At 30.8% G+C, this 21,712-nt stretch overlaps 1 protein-coding gene across 1 annotated transcript in view; it reads right to left on the reverse strand.

Annotated features, from left to right (window-relative positions):
• Positions 1 to 13,008: 13,008 nt before the first annotated feature.
• LOC129220529 (rab GTPase-binding effector protein 1-like) overlaps positions 13,009 to 21,712 on the reverse strand; it is a 37,459-nt gene continuing 28,755 nt past the window's right edge. Inside the window, 4 exon segments of the mRNA XM_054854956.1 lie at positions 13,009 to 13,176; positions 16,116 to 16,226; positions 20,283 to 20,399; positions 21,549 to 21,703. Of these exon segments, the coding sequence (XP_054710931.1) occupies positions 13,009 to 13,176; positions 16,116 to 16,226; positions 20,283 to 20,399; positions 21,549 to 21,703 (551 nt within the window).

Genomic DNA, 21,712 nt, shown 5'->3' on the forward strand with positions numbered 1-21,712 from the left:
ATACAAGATTTCAAAAAGAGCACAGGATTTTTGAAAAACAAAGACAGACTAGGTCATGGAACAAACACGGAGTCTTTAAGCGGATATAGAAAACCTCTTCAAGATACATCTCATCGAGAATATGAGCAGCAAATTCACATAAAACCAACGTTGGTCAAACCAATCGTACGACAAAAATTAGTTTTGGAGGATAACTTAGAACATAAACATTATCCATTGCGTCAGCAAGCACTAAAGCAAGACCACAGGAGTTCAATTGAGTCAAAGGAACTGCAATCAAATGAGGGTTCAAAACCTATTGATCACGACTCACAGTCTTACTACAAAGCCCTTGAAAAAGCAGCCGAATTCAGAACTCAAAAAAGACATCCTGTGGTGACATCAACAAATGGTAAAAGAAAACCCACGCAAGCAGCAGTCATTAGGAAAGGAAGCGATGAAGAAGTAAGTCATACCTCTGAAGAATCGCGTGATGTTGAGGAACGCATTCCCTCCAATGAAGCTACCCGATATGCTGCCCTTGAAAAAGAAGCCGAATTCAAAGCAGAGAGAATGATCCGCAAAAAAGGTAGCCACACAACAAATCAAACTTAATTCACAATCAGATGATATCAAATTTATTTCAAATGTTTAGATCAGTGGTCTTCAAATTTTATCTAATCGGGAAACCCTTAAAGAAAGTTTGAGGTGTTTTCAGGGAGTTCCAAAAAGTGTTTTCAGAGACTCTAATCTCACCCTAAGGAAAAATGTTTCTCAAAATAATACTTGAAGTAGATCAATATCTTATATTTTTTATTCAGAACTTGAAATTGGTGTAAAATAGATTTAACTCGTGCTTCAGGTGTCATATATCTTTGCATTTATACATGGTGACCGAGGTGTGCTCGTATTTGTTAACACAAACTGATCGAATTTGCAGTCAAATATCATGTTCAAATTCATTTTGATCATTGCATGCTTATTCAACAGTTTAGGGTAATCACTTAAAACTTTTGTTTTTCCAAGTTTTTATTTTGACCAACAAAGTCCCTCAAAAAAAAAAAACATGGAACATAGTTTGTAGATCACTAGTTTAGGGAGTGGCTTAAAATATAATTTATTCGTTCGTACGGTCGGATCTCTGTTTAAAGAAACTCAAATGCATTGAATCGGATCTAAGTGTGTCATTTTCCTAAGCAACAAATCGAATGAAATTTATTTGTTGTTTTTATATTATTTGCTTTAAGCAATTTTTAGTGTCATAATGTTTAAACCCCCACACCACAAAAAAAAAAAAAAAAAAAAGTCGTCTCAGATCAATTCCTTTTTTAAATCTAACACCTCCTTCCAATATTCCTCCTTCTTCTTCGAAAGGGAAGTTCATCAGAGACATGGAAACATGAAGCATCAAGTTACAAGAGCATCATGGGATGCAACAAAAAATAAATAAATAAATAAGTACAATAAACTGCCTAGGAAAATGCGGGAAACAGAAGATATAATAATTAGATTTTATTTTCAATAAAGCAGTACATTTAAAGATAAGATAAATACTGATATAAGCGGAACAGATGGTTTTACAAACTGTTTGTTGTAGATTGTTATGATGAAGTATGCGACTGATTATAAAATCTTAATTGTAACAATATATACGCATTAAATGTTAAGATTCAGTATTCAATTGATTATTTACATCAAAAAAAAAAAAGATCTCTGTTATTTTTTTTATTTATTTATTTTTTTTTTAAGTTTTCAAAGAGGACTTAAAACAAATTAAAATAATATGTAATCTTAGATTCAATATCATTTAAGCAGTATGATGCACAATTTAAGAAATATGTAAAGCTGGAAAATGAGTATAATTTCAAATAAAAAGAATGAGGTGGAGATTTAATGTATTATATAAGACTACAATGTACGCATTAAGTATGAAATGCAACAAATTAAGTACTCAATATAATATCATTGCATTAAGAGAATAAATTGAACTATTTCTGAAGTTTAAAAGATGTTGCATAGTAATGCTTCAGAACATAGCAGTATAAAGAGAGCTTTATAATGTCAAGAAATTTTTGATGGAGCATACCTTGTTGAAAGGCATAATGTTATATACAGTAATTATAAATAATTTAAAATATTCATACTAATACAAGTATGATTCTGTCAGAAATTTTTCGTTTCAATGTATTGCATTCACTTTCAAGATGTGTGAGCTGAGATTTTTATATTTTCTACAAGTGTCTTCAAGAGTGTAAATATGCTGTAAATAAATTATTTTGTTTATATCCTTTGTGTAATAAATTCTTAAAGCCCTATTCTTGGTACAAATTGCACAAAGATTACTTGAAATCAAATAGAATATCATGAAATATACCATAACTCATAATGCCATGAAAATAAGTATCATTAAAACATTTTGATTTAAATTAAATATCTTGGAACACAGCAGAATAATCTTTTTGTTTACATTAAGCATTCTTGTTCATCACGTGGCGATTTGGAGCATCAACTAGGGTAGTAGGTAGGAGGAATGTTAAAAGAACTGGCATGATTTTGCCAATAGGAAAATATAAGTAACTCATCACTAAAAAGTGATTGCTTAATTTACTACATTCCAAATACGGACGTTCTTCCCTTCATTTACAAAAACAATGATTGTTTGAAAAAAAAAAAGACTTAGTACCCATTCAAGAAAACTACTTCAATGTTCAGAACAGTAAAACTCATTCAACAAAAGAAATGAAAAACAACACAGTAACCCTTCATGAACTTGACTCAATTTATTGTCACAGCATTCTACAATATCCAACAAACATTCACGCTTTTTAAAAGTATGGGGTGTTTCCTTCAGTCAAACGTACTACTTTTAGTAACTGAAATTGATAGAATAAGCAAAACCAATAATATGGAGGCAGAACATACTTTTATTTTCCCAACATTTAGTTTTTTATTAATATCTTTTTTAATGTCATATTTCTAAAGCAAAACGTTTTATTGTTGACACCACAAGTGGTAAAAACTATCTTGAATCGCAGCGCGTGGTAGTCTTTTCTGGCAAGTTATCATCTTTTGGTATTTTTCCCTGCAAGAAATTATTAGCAGAACAAAAATACTGCTAGTTAAAACAAAATATTCATTTGGCGAAGATTGGTAATGCCCTGAAAATTGGTTCTCGTTCTGGTAACCGTAGCGTCTTGTTCACTTGTGACGTCACCAGCGAATATGATAACAATGACAGAATCTTTTAAAATTATTTTTTTAAGAGAGAAAACAAGTCAAAATTAAGAAGAGAAAATAAATTAACCCGTGTTTTCAACAATGCTCTTTCTGAAGTTTTTATATTTTTTTAAATGGAAAAGAATTCAATCGTCAAAAAAGTAACTCCAGTAATGTGTTTTTCAAAAGTAACACAACCGCCAATGAGTTAATTTTAAAAAATTACTTTTTGAACTTTTGAATAGAGTACACCTTATTAAAAATGTAGCACAGTAAATAGTATAAGTAATAGTATTGTATAAGATTATAGCACAGTAAATAGTATTGTATAAGATTCATTCAGCACATGAACTGAAAATGCAAAATATCAACATTAGAAAAAGCATCGACCCTCTAACACTAATGGTAAAAATATCGAAGTAGCACCACTAATTCGTATGATGTTCAGAGTTAAGAACATAAACACAAATATTTTATAAAAGTCTTTATTTTACATAATATATATACATTTTTTTATCTAAGAAAAGAAAAAGGAAAGAGAAAACTGGAATGAAAATTTTTTTCATTTTTACAGGCAAATATTTCAAGATTCCACAGTTAGTCTCAAGACAAAGACTTTATACATTTGTTCCATAAGCTCAACAATAATTTCTAAAACATTTTAAATGTAAACAAGAAAATACAATACTACACATTCAAATGTGTTAATTAATGGAAAAGTTCAGAAATATGCTTCCAAACATGTCTTCAAATTTTAAAATCACCTTGAGAATTTTCTGCTAACGTATTTTTTGAAAGACTATAATTCTGTGCCATGGAGCAAAAACAACCAATGTCAGATTTTGACCAAATTATGATAGAAATACGTCCATGAAATAGCAAACTTGTCGGCGCAACAACTCCTAATGTAATGCGGTGACCTAGTATTGATTTATGGTAAGCACATTCACCAACGTTTTAAAACATTTTCATGATTAACTCATTGCAAAAATAACTAAACTATACTTTGGTTCCGTGAAGTATATGAAGAATTAATTAAAATTTTATGTACAGTCTTAATGTAGCATAAGATTATAACAAATTTTTAAAAGTGAGAGAGAACCAAAAGATAATTAGGAACTCTATGATCACTTTCTATAAAAGTAATATTTTTGACATTGGGTCTTGTTGTTTTGAAGAACAGAATTCATAAAGTTTAAAAAATAATAAAATGCATAAACAAATTACTTTGAAAATTAATTTGCAAAAAAAAACATAACGCAGTAAAACCTGTCTACAACGATACAGTTGGGGCATAAAAAAAAACATCGTTATAGACAGTTTGATTATTCATGCTGAAATTTTCCTGGAACCAAGGGAAATAACGTTATAGACCAGGGTTGGGCAAAAATCCGGGTTTTTTTTTTAAAAAGCCCATGGACCCAGGGTTTTTTAAATAAAACCCAAAAAACCCAACTAAAGCTGGGTTTTTAAAAAGAAATGTGGGTTTTTTTTGTCTTTTTTAGAGAAAATGTGGGGTGCTTGTAGCATAAGAATATGGACAAAGCACAAATATTGTCTTGGGGTAAAAGAAGCTGGAAAATTCAGCGTTTTTCTGAAAAAAAAAGTATAAAAGACGACGAAACCCAAGAAATAGTGAAGTTTCAGATTTTTTAGTTTCCATGATTACCAACAGTTAAGGCACAGTTACTTCTTGAGTGATAAAATCTATTGTTTGTTTGTTCGTTTTTAATTACATTTTTTTTTTTTTTTTTTTTTTTTTTTTTTGCATTTTACTTTATTGTATTTCATTTTGTTATGCAAAACTACTGCAGAACCTCAAGTAGTTTAAATCCCTTTTTACTGAATTACACCTTAATCAAGACATTTCTTTGAATTTTTATGTTGCCCGTTTTTTTTATTTCTGTGTACAGAGTAAGAAATATATTGAACTTTTTCGTAAGATAATGAAAATACTGTGCATCCTATTCCGTTTTCGCTTGACTGTTTGTAAAACCTGTTAATTTCTAAAAAATATACCTTGTTTATTCAAGATTAGTGATGTGTTGGTTTGAAGAAAATAATTCACATGAAAGCCTTTTAGCTAGAGTAGTTTCCTCTGTACAATCTACAAATATTGAGAAAATCAGATGTGGACAGGAGTTAGTCAAGATAAAGAAAAAAGTTAAATATTTTATTTAAAATCTTTGAAGTACTTATTAATGCCGTTAAGAGTTAAGAATACTGTTCAAGTTCAAAAATTCATTTTTTATGTCCATTGTCTATGATGAAGAACAAATAAAAAAGAAGTTTAAATTGTGAAAGCATTTGAATTAATTATTTTTTTTAAAAACTGCTCAGAAAATTTTAAAAAACTCAAAAGTGGCTAAATAATGGGTTTTTTTAAATGGGTTTTTTCAAAAAAAACCCATTGGGTTCAATACGGCCAACCCTGTTATAGACATGTTTACTGTTATAGACAGTATCGTTATACACAGGTTTCACTGTACTGTAATGCATAGTTAAATCGGGAAGAAACTGAATTACACCCTGAAAAGTGCTATTAAGCATATAGAATACAGTCAAAGCAGAAGCATGGTCAAAAACAGACAAAAGAAAAATTTCTCCATACCCTCTTCTACAATTTTTCATAACTCACACTCTGAACCTTAAGCGAGAAAAAAATGTAGTAAGCACTTTTAACGAAAAGGAAAAAAAATGGGATATGCTAATGGAGGAGTATAAATTATTAATGATACATTAAACACATTATAGAAAGTATTAATTAAATCATATGTATTAATTATGCTGGCCATTTTGAACATCCTTTTACAAATTATGGCAATCATCAAAAAATTTTTAGTTAAAACCAAAAATATTTCACTTATATGTGAAAATTATAAAAGGGTAATTCCACGAGTAACTGGACTGACATTTTTTAAGCAAAACCATATGCATTTTGTTACTTTTCAAGCAAAAAATACATTAGTTCCAAAATCTTTTTACCTGATTTACTTTCCAAGTTGAATTTAATAATGCAATTGAATTCCCAAAATAGTCTTTGGATGGTTTAAAAAAAAAAAATGGTATTTGACTGACATTAATGCAACCAGCAGGTCAGGCAGTTACAATATTTTTAATTATTTTTTTTAAAAATGATCAAAAGTTATTTTGAGAATTTAGCTATACCTTTAAATTTAGCTTAAAAAGAACAATTAAAAGAGAGGAAAAAGATTTTTTTTAACACATGAATATTTTGTGAGGAATGTGACAAAATGCATATGGTTTTGCTTTTAAAATGTCAGTCAGTTACCCGTGGAATTGCCCAAAAAGCATTCATATGAATAATTCCTATCATTTTACAATCACTGTATGCAGCACTACACACACTTTTTTTGATAGTGTGAGATGAGAAAGATTTAATTTTTGAGCAATCACGATTGCTTAATTGTTCTCCCACTTGAGTGTTTTGATGTCCTATCACTTTATTTTCCCGCCTCCACCCCTCCGCACCATCACCATCGACCGGTCTCCTCACGATGCTGCTCCTATAGCGGAAAGCCGTCTCCAGGTTGCATCCATATGCTACACAAACGAGCATACATACACAACTACACACACACGCGCACACATACACAACTACACACACTCACGCACACACAAACACAAACACACATACACCTACACACACACATGCATACATACAAACACCTACACATACACACACAACTACAGGGGCGTAGCTAAGGGGGGGGGGTTTTGGGGACAAAACCCTCCCCGAAAAGTTAGTCTCAAAAAAAAAAAGAGAAAAAGAAGAGAGAAGAGAAAGAAAAAAAAAGAAAAGGAAAAAATTCCAAGCGATTATACATATATATAAAGCGATTATACATATATATATATTATATACATATATTATATATATATATATATTATTATATATATTATATATATATATATATATATATATATATATATATATATATTATATATATATCTATATATATATTATATATATATATATCTATATATATATATATATATATATATATATATATATATATATATATATATATATATATATATAAAAGAAGTAACCCCCCCCGAAAGTCGGGTCTAGCTACGCCACTGCACAACTACCCACACATTCATGCCTGCACACAGACTTCATTCGGATGGCGCGCCCGCCGTCATTAGGAGTAGAGGAGATACCTCTTTTACCTGGTCACAGATAGGAACCACACATGCTTACACACACAGACGCATACCCCCTAACACAAACACACATACCCCCCACACACAAACACACATACTCCACACACAAACACACACGCGTATATACACACACTCGCGATTGTGAAAAACATAATTTGAATTCAAGATGTCAAAATTCAAATTATTTTTTTTTATTTCATTTGTTTATTTATTTATTTTTGTTTATTGAAACTCTCTAGCAGGAAATCACACATGGTTTTAAAGCCAAGTGCTTGCTCCTTCACTTTTTCAACTACGCTTGCTTGCTGCTTTTAAAATCATTTGTTTGTTGCAGTTTGTTTAAATAACTGTTTCACCAATTTTTCATAAAAAATTTGAAAAAGTCACAAGTTAAAAAATCATAAATTAAAAGTATACCAGTATATGGAATTTTAGGAAACTACAGGAATATAAAATTTAGTGTAACAGTAATTAAATGGATATTGTAAAAAAAACAAAGAAAATCCTTTAGAAATGGATCAGAATCATTTTCTAATACATTACGAAAAAGAAGTAACTTCATAACCTAAAATGAAAAAATGTGCTTTAAAATAAGTCCTTTTCAAGCCTAAAATAACCGAATGGGGCTGACAAATGAGGTCTTACTCACTCTGAGGAGGAAGAGGGGTTCGTTAAATTATGAGTTCTTGACAAGGTGGGGGGGGGGGGGGGTAACATGAAATTTGACAAAAAGTTTTTTTTTCTAATACAACAATATGTTCGAGAAAAATAGCGTTACATGTGACAAAAGGGGGAAGGGGGTTAGGTGAAATTTTGTGACAAAAAGAGGGAAGGGGGCCAAAATAATTGGAAAAAGGCATGACGTCATTTACCGACAGTCCCAAAGCACTAATGCATAAAATTCAATAATAAATAAATTGAAACACAAAAACATTTTTAGTCCTGAAAAAATTACTTTCATACAGAGCAGTTCAAATTTGTGCACAAACTTATAAGAAAAATCTAAAAATCCGAAAATCGAAGCAGAATAACATAAGAATGTATGGTATCAAAATCCTAACCTGAATAGCTGCAGGGTAATCGAAGGCAAAAGGCAAGTAGATAAATCTGAAAAAGTCACTACAGTGAAATGAAACAACCATAGAGTATGGACTATAAAGCTAAACCTGTGACACAAGGGCTGCATGTGGCCCAGATCATTGGGTCGAAAAAGGGTAACATTGGATTGAAATTGTCCAACAGCATGCTTCATTGCTAAGTGTGACAAAATAAAAACACTTTTAAAACCACTGGGCAAATAAATTTTAAGTTAATGTTATTTAAAAGATGCTCAATGAACATAAGGTGAGCTCCCAAAAAAGCATGAATGCTTAAAATCATTTAAAAACCAATATTAAGAAGTAAGCTCAGTACTCCATAATGAAAACATTAGTATTCACATTATTAGGTCAAGTTTACTAAAAGGTCAAATTTGTGCCTTAAAGCCAGACTAACATAATCACTAGGGCAGTTCAAAAATACATGTACAAAAAAGTTTTTCCTAGATTAAGAGCCACCCCTCAATATTTCTAGACTTGTGGATAGTAATATGCTGGAAGAATTTTAACTTCCTATTTCAACTGAAAGAGGGTGCTCAACCCCCTCCCCCAAAACTTCATACCTATGGGGAGGGGGGGTTAAAAAATACATTGAACTGAAAAAACAATGCTACATATTATAATATACACTAGTTATATGCATATACATTGAAAAAAAAAATATTTACAAAAACATAGCTGAGGAAATTAAATATTTCAAAACTTATGGCATTTTCCATACTGCGGTTAATGTTAAATTAAGGGCTCATTTCGAGCATCCCCTTTCAAACTTGAGTAAGCTAAAACTTTTACAACATAATACTATTAGCTTGTCTAAAAAAACAGAGGGTGGCCTCGACTTTACCTCAAATTTTTTTTTTTTTTTTTTGAACCACCCTAATAATCACATTATCACTACTTTGCAAAAGAGTGTGAAAGCGTTTGGTGTATAAACAGGTTGCCACTCGCGTTCTTAGAACATTGATAAATAATTATAAAGGATTTTTCTATATAATTTTGCTGTTATGACTCAAAGTGGGAATAAAATTCTATATGCAGTGCACTAACAAACGGAGAATCGCCATTTTTGGACACATTAGGAATCTATTTTGAAATACATTAGTCTGGCCTTGAGGTTCAAAAATTATAAACATACATAGTGATCACAATTAAAATAGAAAATAGTTTCACCTATAAAATTTTATTAATGAATATACAAGAACCAAATGCACCATAATGATGATTCGTCAATAGTCATTGTTAAGAAGTATAACACTGAATGTGTGTGTGTGTGTGTGATTTTTTTCCCTTTAATTATATTTATTCAATCACAAGAATAATTCAATATTATTTGATGATTTTGTGTATCAATTGATTAAAAAGAGGAAAAATAATTTCTAAGAAAGTATTTTTAAGGAATGCATTTAAGATTTGGAATAAAGAAGCACAACACTAACAAAATTCGCACAGTCTGAGAAATAATAATTTCTGTCCATTTAATCTGTTTTGATACTCTTAGTTTCAATATTTTGGAGAAACATTTATTTTAAATTGATATTTTAATTTTTTATTGTTATATCACAAATTATGTACTGTTTAAAAGCATATTTTATTGCATTAATCAAATTATATACTGGCCTAAAAAAGGTCCCTCATCACCAAAAAATAATCACTTTTTTCCTGCAATCAATAAATATAGAATATTTATAGTATACATTTCAGAGATAATTTCAAAGCTTTCATGTCTAAATACCTAACAAAAGAAATGCTTAAAAAACTTATGGATATTATTGCAAATTCTTCACAGCTTATGATTTCTATTCACTTAATTAAATTTTTAGTTTGATCAGCAGTTTTAATTTGCAATTTTTATTGCAAATATAGAAATACGATTTTGGTTTTATGGATAATTAAACTACAGGGTGTACTAGATAGGGTACAGGTGTACTATATATCTTTACCATTCTAGGTATTAATAATAAAAATACTAATAGGTGAAGTGAAATCCATAGTTTTTGCATCAAAATGCAAAATCCTCTGTGTGTGTGTGTGTATATATATTTGGTAATAATTACCTGGAGTAGATAGAGGGTGCTAGTTGTTAGCAGGGGTGTTCCCAAAGGGAATATACACCGTATATTCCCTTTGGGAACACCGTCTTCATATACACTGTATACAGGGTTTTTTAGAATTATAGCGTATACCCTCAAGCTTCAAAAAATTTTCATTTATGCTTCAGATTCTATCATTGCATTTTTAAATTTCCCTAAAGCAAAAAAATTATATATTTATGTTAATCACATTTACCCACAAGAAACCTTATTTTTTTATATTTCTTAATACTTAATAAATCAATGCCATTTGAACTCCTTATAATTGCATGCACATGTTGTGCATAAAGAATTACTGGGAGTATACCCTCAGAAAAAAATGGGCGATGGCACAGGAGAAAAACTCAGTGTGTACTATGGTTAACCAGACAAAAATCACCTTATAAACCTTACAAAAAAATTTCCAGCAGATGTACCACAGAGATTCATCACACTTGGTGGATCTTCAGAGTTGAAAATTTCTTTGCATTCTTATGGATGATTTTCTTTGGGCTAACCGCAACAAACACAAGGCTTTTTCCCATGCAGTTAGCGTTTTAACTTCTTAGCTCAATTGACTAGCACTCTCTTCTTCAGACAATTAATATTGGAAAAAACATGTTTCATTTCTTTTGCAACAAACTTCATTTCTCCAGTTAGTACCTTTGTTATTGAAGTTTAGAATGGTAAAGATATTTCTGGGACATGCTGCCTATTGCTATGTACTGGGTGGAGATAATAATTGTTGACTTTTGTTTATTCAATGAACATTTCATTTTATACTTGAATGTTTTATTCATTACAAATGTTATATCATATATATAAACTACACGTGTACTATATTTTGAGAGTAATTATGGAAAAAAGCTTTAAAATTCAGTTTCTTTTCAAATAAAACATTGGAAAAGAAACAAAAATGAAGTAGGGAGAATACAAGCCCAGTAGCCAGCTGTGGGGGGCGGGCTAGATTTCAGTTACTCCGATTTTGACTCCCTTGAATCGTGGCTATTCACAGGCATATCAAAAGTGATTTATTTCTGATAGTTCATAAATATTATAAATAAAATGATGTAAAAATTTAATTTGGAGACAATCGTGATATTTCCTCATAATCTAAAATACTTGAATTATAATGAATAAACACCAAACCTCCTTATTATCACAACTTCGTTGACTTGTATTTTTAGCTATTTTTAAGCACATTAACATAGTTTTGTGATAACCAGTAAATCACAGCAGTATTTTTGATAGTTTTTTGCTAAATATATATCATATTTTTGTTATTATTACTTGCATTTAAAATAAGCTGGCATTAGAATAATATTATTAACATCAACTAAATGAAACATTTTCTTTAACAAATAATAATTTATCATGCCTGAAAATTTTATAAATTACAAACTTTTAAATGAACTTAAATATATTTTGCAATACTATTGCTATTGTTAAATAAATTTTTACTGATAAAATTACTCCTATCTGGTATTTTAAAATTTCTACCTTTAAAAAGTTTTCAGATTCAAACAGCTGAAATAATAGCAGCTGTATTAAGTTTTTATAATTTGAGCGAATCATTAAAATCTTAACATAATATATCATTAGTATAAATGTAAAAGAATGTAAGCAATTTGATTTAAAATAGAAAAGATAGAAGTAATAAAGTCTCATTAGAAACAATTTTATATATTCTAAGTAGCGCAAAATTGAAAAACAGTAAACTTTGTTTAAAATTTCTCATAATAATTGTAGAATGAATATAGATCAATGCCTAAAACAGAATTTAAAATATTTAAGACATTCTTATTTAAAGAAAAATGTTTAACCATAATTATAAATTTTTCATTATTGAAATACTTCCTCTTTGTTTTTATAAAAATTGTCATTAAAAGGCAATGAATAATAAATGCAATCACACTTCTGTTAATCAATGCAATTTCAATTTAAAAAAAGACCTAAAACTGTGTCAGTAAACAATAAATAAATTATATGAAAAACTAGTAAAACAAACGATAATAATTTAAATGCCTCTACTTAGAGGCAAAAATAAACAAGAGAGATTTAGACAATATTCTAACAATAACAATAATGCAAATCCTTTACGACTAGTTTTTGCTCATAAACTGAGCGAGCTGACAATGGAGAGGCAAATAAATCTACCATCACAGTATCAATTCTCAACCATACAGTCCACAGTAAACAAACATAAACTTCTTTGAAGATCTTTACGACGATTCTTCTTGTTCAAACAGGTACTGCTGAGGATTAAGTATGTAAATAGTCTCAATTATAAGCTTTGTGGTGTCAAATGAAATTTTTCACTCTTCTTTTGGTACAAATGCATAGCATTTGTGGATAAATAGCAAGAAAGTGCTATTCCAAGTAACTTTTCCCCTTCTTTAAAGGGAAAGATATACATTAATTATAACAATGGAACTAAACAATTTTATGTCTTCTTTTTAACTAGGAGTTTGTGGAGGTTCACTGCTAAAATATGGTGCAGTTTTTTCATCTAGCAGTGTATGGCACACATTGCAGACTTTAAAAGGCCTTTGTTTAGGTCCACTATTTACAGTTTTAGAAGAACAGTCAAGGCAAAATATCTTCCCACAGTGCTTACAATGGTTCTGAAAAACGAAATTCAACACAGTTACAATTTATGCCGGCTAGTGTACACATACTTCAACTCATAGGCGCCCATATGAAAATTGTAAGGGGGGGGGGCTCAGATATTTTAATCATGGTTTAGCAGGATATTTTCCCTATGGAAACAGATTTCAGGACAGATTAGAGTCATTAAAATTTGACATTGTTAATTACTTATTCATTAATGACTGGAAAACAAATGTTTTTAGATTTTTGCAAATAAAAAAGTACTGAAAGCAAGGAAGTCCTAATTTCTAAAGGGGGGCTCGAGCCCCCCCCCCCCCTCTTTGCCCCCTTGCCCTTGCTTTAACTGTAAAATAAAGAATTCCCAGTCAACAAACAAAAGAAAATTGCTTGATAGCAATGGTAAGAATTACCTAAAATCCTTGCAATATATACCAAAGTTCAATTTTTTAAATATAAAATGCTGAAAAAAATCATGCAAGAAATATGAGAAAAAAAATCGCAGCATCAATGAAATCAATTTGCATGGTAAAGATATTTCTCGAACATGCTGCAGTACAATCGAGTTAATGTTCAAGAAATGTCACTTCCATTACTTAATTGTGTAAAAATTATGAATTATCTATCACATCTAAGATATGCAGGGTGTTTGTCAAGTCTTGCACTAACAAAGAAAATCTATAACACAAAAACAATTTAAGAATAAAACATTTTTATTTTCTTTAATTGTTTGATCCTTATCTCCCTGGTGTGCCTACCCCCCCCCCCCATTGGTACAATATTAACTAGCTTAAAATACTTAAATTCGCATCTATGGAAATAAAACTCCTAGGGGTGCTGCAAGTGGGAATTAGAGGGTTAAGCCTGCAGAACCTTCGGTTTAACACATATTGTCAATTCTATTATGAAAGTTTATAACCATATAAGCACTATTATGAGCAGCTCATATTTACCCCCTTCTCTCTCCTAGGAGGTAAATTTTAGCTTTGCTAGTGCTTGGCCTAAAGTTGAAAATTGACTAAATCTTCTCACAACTACAAAAGGTGTAAGGTAGAGGTTTATTAATGCAGAGTTTTCCAAACTGTGGTCCGTGGACCCCCGGGGGTTCGCAAGTCCATGCCAGAGGGTCTGCGGTGCTATACAGCTAAAGCGTTATATGTACGCTTCACTTGCCAAATCGATTAACTCAATAATACAAAAAGTAGAGAAAAGTGATGAAGAAGATGGCGTTATCCATAGGAGTATATTGGCCCTCGTGTTACATTTTCTGCCATCGCAGGATCAGAAATGTACCGAACCTAAAGTTTAATATAAATTCACATTCTAAGCATTGATTAAGCACTATTTAAGCAGAAATGAGGATCATTTCAAAAAGTGGAGTTAACTGATTAGGCAACTGAGGCATCCATAGATTGAGATTGAAGGACGAGTAATAGTATTTTAGTTCAAAAACAAAGCACATTTATGAGGAATAAAAAAGTTCTTGCTTAAGCACATGAAGGACGCAGCAGTCTTTCCCCCCCCCCCCCCCCTGGAACTCAACACATCAATTAATTTTGTGTGCATGACGTAACACACTTAAACTAGGCTAACAGTGTTTTGTTTACATAAAGCAAAGTTCATTTTTTTAGTAAACTTGTAGAAATTTAGTGATTACATTTTTATTCTTTATTGAGTTTCAAATAGAATTTTACTTCCATGACTCAAAATAATAATGTAAGAAATGAAAACCGGGTAAGAGTTCTGAAAAATATATAGAACAATGAATAAATAAATTGAAAGGGAAAAAAAAGCGCAAAAATATATTAGAAAGAAATAGATTTAACTGTGTCAAATCATTTTTTTTTTTTGCATGCTCCGGGAAGGGGTGGGGGTCCGCAAAGTTTGTAATTTTTTCAGAGGGGTCTGCAGAGGTCTGGAGTTTGGGAACCTGTGTATTAATGTAATGAAAAAAAATTTTTAAGATAAGAATTCAAATTAAAAATAATTATATTCCAATCCTCCTTTTTTTTCCTTTTAAATAATTATTGAATTTTTCTGTCCGTGAAAGACTTTATAGACACACAGTATGTTTGTGAAGTTTCATCTAAACCATCTGTGAATATTTTTCTGGAATTTACAACAGTCCATATGATCTAAACAGGTAACTTCAAACCAATTTACGGTACAGTTTGAAAAGTGAAGCTACGAACTGCCAGCCTAGCTGACCCAAGACAACAACAATAAACATTTGGCTAAAATTACAGCAGTCATATTAGAATAAATATAAGCAGAGCTGCCAACTTTTGAAAATCCAAAATCTTAGCAGCATTTTGCAGTGGGGGGGGGGGGCGTGACCGGTGCCGCCGATTCAAACAGTGATGAATTTTCAACAGTATAAAGTACAAAAACAATGATACTTAACAACTTTCAAGTATGATACAGAAAATATTAATACGGAATTTTAAAAAAATTATATTCTTCATGGAATCTTTTCCAGTTTTTCCGCTTTTTAGCCGAAGGTTCAATGACAGGATCAGCGTCGTGATCTAAAAACCGATCCATCTTTACACCATGCAACTTTCAAAGAGCGATGCTTGTTGCACAGAGACCGTTAGCACAATTGTAGAAGTTTGATTTTCTGAAATTACCAGTTTAGTTTTCATGCTGTTTTTTTCTTTTTGTGTGTATGTTTGGGATTTTAAATTTAAAAATCGTAGTTTTTGGACCTGCTTTCGTAGCGTCGTAGTTTAAAGCTGTAATTCATAGAAACTACGATTTTTTCGTAGCAGTTGGCAGCTCTGAATATAACTGATGTGGTCTAATCAAAGAAAAGGTAGCATATGAAGTTTCTGGAGAAAAGATTGCCTTCACTGAGGTTATTACAACACAAATGTTGGAATTGACTTTCCGAGAAATGGATGAAAAGTTTTGATTAACAAACAGTAGAATATGCTCCACTGATTCAAAAACTTACCTTTTCTTTACGGCTTTGGAACTGTTTTCCACAAGAATTGCACTTTGAGACATCTTCTTCATGCTGCCACCGCACCTCAATTTCAGATGAACGAAGTTTCTCTAGTTCCATCTTTAAAAAGCATTTGTTTAATTACTTGAAATTCAATTTTAATGAATCAAAAAGAATGGAAAATTTTAACTCAAAAATGTGTATAAATATTTTGGGGAGAAATTCCCTTTTTTTTTCAATAGGGAGTGCAGCTTCCTCCTCAGTCAATTTCGAATTCATGGTCTTTAGTACCATATTTTGCTCTTTAGCTCCAGGCATTAATTGAGTTGAGCCTAGGACTGTTCACTAAAATAGAAACCCTTATACCTGCTGTTTTGATTAATTGCAAAAATTAGAATAAGCTTTCTTTGATGCAGAAAAAAAAATCTCTCAAACAACAGAGAATGTTAAGGGGTGTGGGGAATTTTTCAGCACTTCAATAGGCAATTTAAGTGAAATTTTAGCTTGAAAAATTAATTCAAAAAAACTAAGTCAAAGTTTATAATAAAAAACCTCAGGGTTTCAAAGTAATTTTGTACAAAATTTTAAGGCTGTAGATGCTATAGGGTCTTCTGGACGCAGTCCTGCCACAGACATCCTTTCACAATTTCTTTGACGTTACCTTTTTTTCTTTCTTTTTTTTTTTTTTTTTTTGAGATAATATGCAGATACAATTAAATTTAAAAAAAAAAGTAAAGTACTATTGAAAAGAAGGATTCAATTTATCTCTTTAAAAAACTAAAAATATTCCGAGCTCAATGCAACACAAAATGGATTGCGAACACATAGCTTTTTACAGACTGTTTCGTTAAACAAAATCTACACCTATACGACAAACTTTTGCAATGAAAATTGCACGTACATGTTTTGAAGTTACGAGGAATTCTTCCCTCAAACTCAAGCGAATGGAAGTGAAAGGAACCACAAGGAAAAAATAAAAGCAAAAAGCTTCTTCAAACAGCCCATTTGCTTTCAATAAATACGAGCTGATGTGTGCATCACATGACTTCCTTTTACACCAATTTAATGTTATGTCTCCATTATTGGCAATTTTAATGTGATTCAATAATTAACTCTCTAAATATCACCAACAGTGGCCAAATTGAAAAAATTTAAAAAAAAAAAAATCGCCAAATTTGTCGCAAAGTTGATGACCAAAAGACTGGCGATATATCGCCAAGTGTCGGCCAAATTATAACACTACTTGAGTTTGCATCAAAATTAACAATGATTTCCCCCCAAAAAGGTGCAAAAGACACCATTGGAAACACTTGAATGCAAACAAAAAGGGAGGTGCACAACTAGACCTCACTAGGAGTCTACGTACCAAATTTCAACTTTCAAGGACAGACTGTTCTTGAGTTATGCGATGCACGTACACACATACATTCTTACATACAGACGTCATGAGAAAACTCGTTTTAATTAACTCGGGAATCGTCAAAATGGATATTTTGGCTGTCTATATGTTCTTAGGTATATATGCATGTGTGGATGGGTGGAAAGAAACTCAATATTCATTCGGGGTGAGCAAAATGGATATTAAGGTAGATTTTTGAGCGAAAATTTTTTCGCGATTACAATACTTCTTTTTTTGTAAAAGGAAGTAAAAAAGGATTCAAGGTAACTATCAAAAGGGAATATACAATTTTAAAGGCAATATTTCTGACAATGGTTTAATTCAATTGTGATTAGAATGTTGAATTAGAAATATACTTTGATCAATAAAACTGTATAATAATGAGAATACAGAAAACAAATAGCATGCATTTAATGAACAATGAAAAAGTTCCAAATAAGATAACACTAATATGAAATTCATAAAAAGATAATACATGCAGTCAGAGAGAAAGACATGCAAATAATTTCCTTTTAGTGACCTAAAAACTAAAAATGTTAGATTCAGCTTTTCTAAACCTAATTTCAAAATGCATTCTCGCTAAATATACTGATTGTCACTTACACACAGAGCAATAACACTACTAAAGCATTCTATCTTCTATTATTGAATCATCCTCAAAATTACCAATTGACATTATTGGATAATATTTAATTCATAGTTTGAAAGATATCTAAGAAGTTTTATAATGATGAAAAAATTTTACTTCACAAAAACTAGCAGAAATACATTTTCCGAGTTCAACGTTTAACAAATGAATTATTTGCAATCATAAAATTCAAGAAAGTGTACTACGAATTATACTCATAAGGTAAACACACCAGTAGTGGCCACTTCAAGGTTTATATTTGAAAAAATAAGATTCCAGGTCTTCCAATGGATTCAAAAGTGCATCAAACTACCTCCTGCACATTTGAATCCATTGGGAAGCCTGGAATCCTATTTTTTCAATTATAAATCTTGAAGTGGTTTAGCATCTTCGCCAAGAACTGTTGCCAACTTGGCAAGGAGAACTTTTCTTATAGTGGAGAGGAGAGAATGGAGTTGGAGGAAGGATCGCCATGATCCACGGAGAAGGCCTTTATGAGACTTTTTGTTTGTTTGGCGATCTAGAAAATGTCCATGGCTCGGCTTTTATTTCTAAATGTTGATGTTTGTTTAGTGTGTAGAATGTGTTGTCTGATATTGTGAACCTAATAAATGTTTTGTTATGAAATGGTCAACATTTTAACACCTCAGACACTACAGTGGCTACTACTGAAGTACTATTAAGCACTAGCCACTACTGGTGTGGGTTTACCTCAGGGGCGGATACAGAAAAATTTTTTGGAGGGGGCACGGAAAATTGGATATCCCCCCCCCTCCCCACCTTCGATGTTTCATAACAAAGTTTCGACGACTATTTTTAAATGTGCATGTTTTTTTATTTATTTATTTATTTATTTATTTTTTTAGGATTCCTTAAGGTCAATGAATCTACTTCTAAGTACTACATGAATATTATGCACTAATATAGTTTGAATGTGGACGGAATACATCTTTAACGTTTCAAGCCATTTAAATACTAAATCCAATATAATGTTACCAAGATGCTAGACAATGAGCGGCTTTACCTAGGAACATTGTCATAATGATTATAACACGAGGGCAAGGTTATTAAATAAACCCATACCTCTCTTGAGTTTTTTAAAATTAATTCAATCATAACTTCATAACATATATGTTTCACTGACGAATTCAGAAACTATTTCTGTGTGAATTTCAAAACAATTGCTGATTTGTTCTTAAAGCCATGATACAGTTGAGATAACATGTTGATACTACATGCCGTTTCTATTAAAAATCATGGTTTTTCTAAGAAAGTACCACATGATTTCTTTCATTTTGCATCTTTTATTACCTGAAAAAGAAATCTATTACTTCGCAAATAGGTTCCTAGATCAAAATGACTCTTTTAGGTGCGCCTACACATTTTCAAAAAAAATGTTAATTATTGATTCCATCAAAGAAAAATTAATGGACGAATCCCGATAATGCGGTCTCTTGAATTTGAAGCCAATGAGTTAAATGTATTCTGCAACTCTGGGCCTCTGACTCCAGTAATATTTCTTCAACAAACAAAAATGCTTTTATTCAAAACATGCTGTGTGTGTGTGTTTTGTGTTCTTTTTAATTAGGCTACGTAAAAAAAGTGCAAAGGAAAGGTCAGTTAAAAAGTAATAAATAAAATAGTGAAATTAATTAATCTTTTGGGGGGGCACGTGCCCCCTGTGCCTCCCCTAAAATCCGCTACTGGTTTATCTTATAACTGGATTTTTTTTTTATAATTGGTTATCTTGCACATTTTCAAGGGAAGTTCAAAGTTACTAACCACCTTTTTCTAACGGCTTGTTTTAAAATTTATGGACTAATTACTGGGGGAAAGACATTTTCAAATAATCACATTTTCTTGTTATACACAGCAGATATTTCACTTTAACTAAGAACAAAAAGAAGAAAACTTTTACTTTGAAAACAAAATAAGTGCACCACTACTTCAAACAATGAAATTCAATAAATTCATGCGAATAGAAAAGTAAGACTTTTGTTTAAAAGCAAAACCCACAGAAAAAATGATGCGTTAGAAAAATAGGCAAATTCAGAAGAGCAAAAATGCCCGGAGAGAGCAGAAAAGTGCATTTGCATGCATACCCAACAGATAGAAAGACGTTTCCACCCACATCACAAAAACTACTTGCCTGAAGAGACTGAGACAGCTTTACAAAGTCTCTCTGAACTGCTTCGCTGTTGTCTAAATCAGACTGAAGGCCCTGAACTTTGGATTTCAACTCATGTACCTCCTCATCTAATTTTTGCTGAGAAATAGAAATTACTTGCTTTTATAATTTTAGAAATAAAGTCAGCACAACCCGAAATTCACATGAAAAATAGATCAATCTCATTTGGTATTATTTAAATATAAACAACCCAATACTTACATTTTAATGCAAAAAAAAAATTCCTATTTCATACTATTTAAAGAATGCATCTCTATAGAAAATGCAAGTCTCTAGATGCTGCTAACAGGCATTTTATTTGACTTATTAAATACAGTCAACATTACTGATATTTGTCAGGCACATGGTGCTAGAATATTAACTCGTTTTTTGAAATTTGAGCCTGTTGATAATTAAAGTTGAATGCAGAAATCTAAATTGATTTCAATCAAATACTTATCATGTATATCTATCAAATTACTTACCATGCAAATGATGGTAGCTAACAACTTTTTTTACAGAAGAATTTAAAATATAATTTAAAAAAAAACTGTTTTTAAAAATTAGTAAATTTAGGATGAAGCAAGATATATTAATAATTGTAAATAACCAAACATATTAATGGTTTAAATAGTTGTTTAAAAAGTTTATAAACATCGTTTTAAATTAGCACTAAAAATTTTCACTTCAATTATTTATTTATTTATTTATGTTTTATAATTTATGAAGTCATAAATTGAGTTCTTATTTTTTCCTGGTTTCTACTGAATTTTTGTCAAAAATGCAGCACAATACAATGTCAAACTAAATTATAAACATTCCCTTTCTAATCTACCAACCAATTTAACTTAAAGATAACTTTTTACAAGCAAAATCTAATCTATATTATTTAACATCAGAAAAGCTATTATTTGTAACAATTAAACTCTTAATGCAAAAGTAGAAACTTATTTTTTTTTTTTTACTATTCTAACCAGTTCTATAATAAATTCTAATTTTTTTTTAATTTTTTTATTTTATCCAATAAAAAAAATCACAATTTGCTTTTATAAACTTCAATTATTTCTTTCAATTTCCAAAATTGTTGTACAATTAAGTATGAGTAAGCTTGAAAGAAGAGTCATACTGCATTCGTTTTCAACTTTTAGAATGTCAAAAGTATGACTAATTCAAAAAATACAAACTGAAAAAGAAGCTATAGATAAAATGATATATCCACAGAGAAACTCAAAATAAAGCAATAAATACCTTTGCAGTCATTAGACTTTCTAACTGAGATTGAAGTTCAGAAATTTTTTCTTCCTTTTCTCTCAATATATCTTTTAAAGATAGCAGCCGTTGTTCTCTTTCACTATTTTGCATTCGCTGTACTTCAAGCTCTTGTTTCACAGTTTCTAAAATTTCTATTTAAA

Source organism: Uloborus diversus, chromosome 4 (genome assembly GCF_026930045.1).
Source record: "Uloborus diversus isolate 005 chromosome 4, Udiv.v.3.1, whole genome shotgun sequence".
Lineage (NCBI taxonomy): Eukaryota > Metazoa > Arthropoda > Arachnida > Araneae > Uloboridae > Uloborus > Uloborus diversus.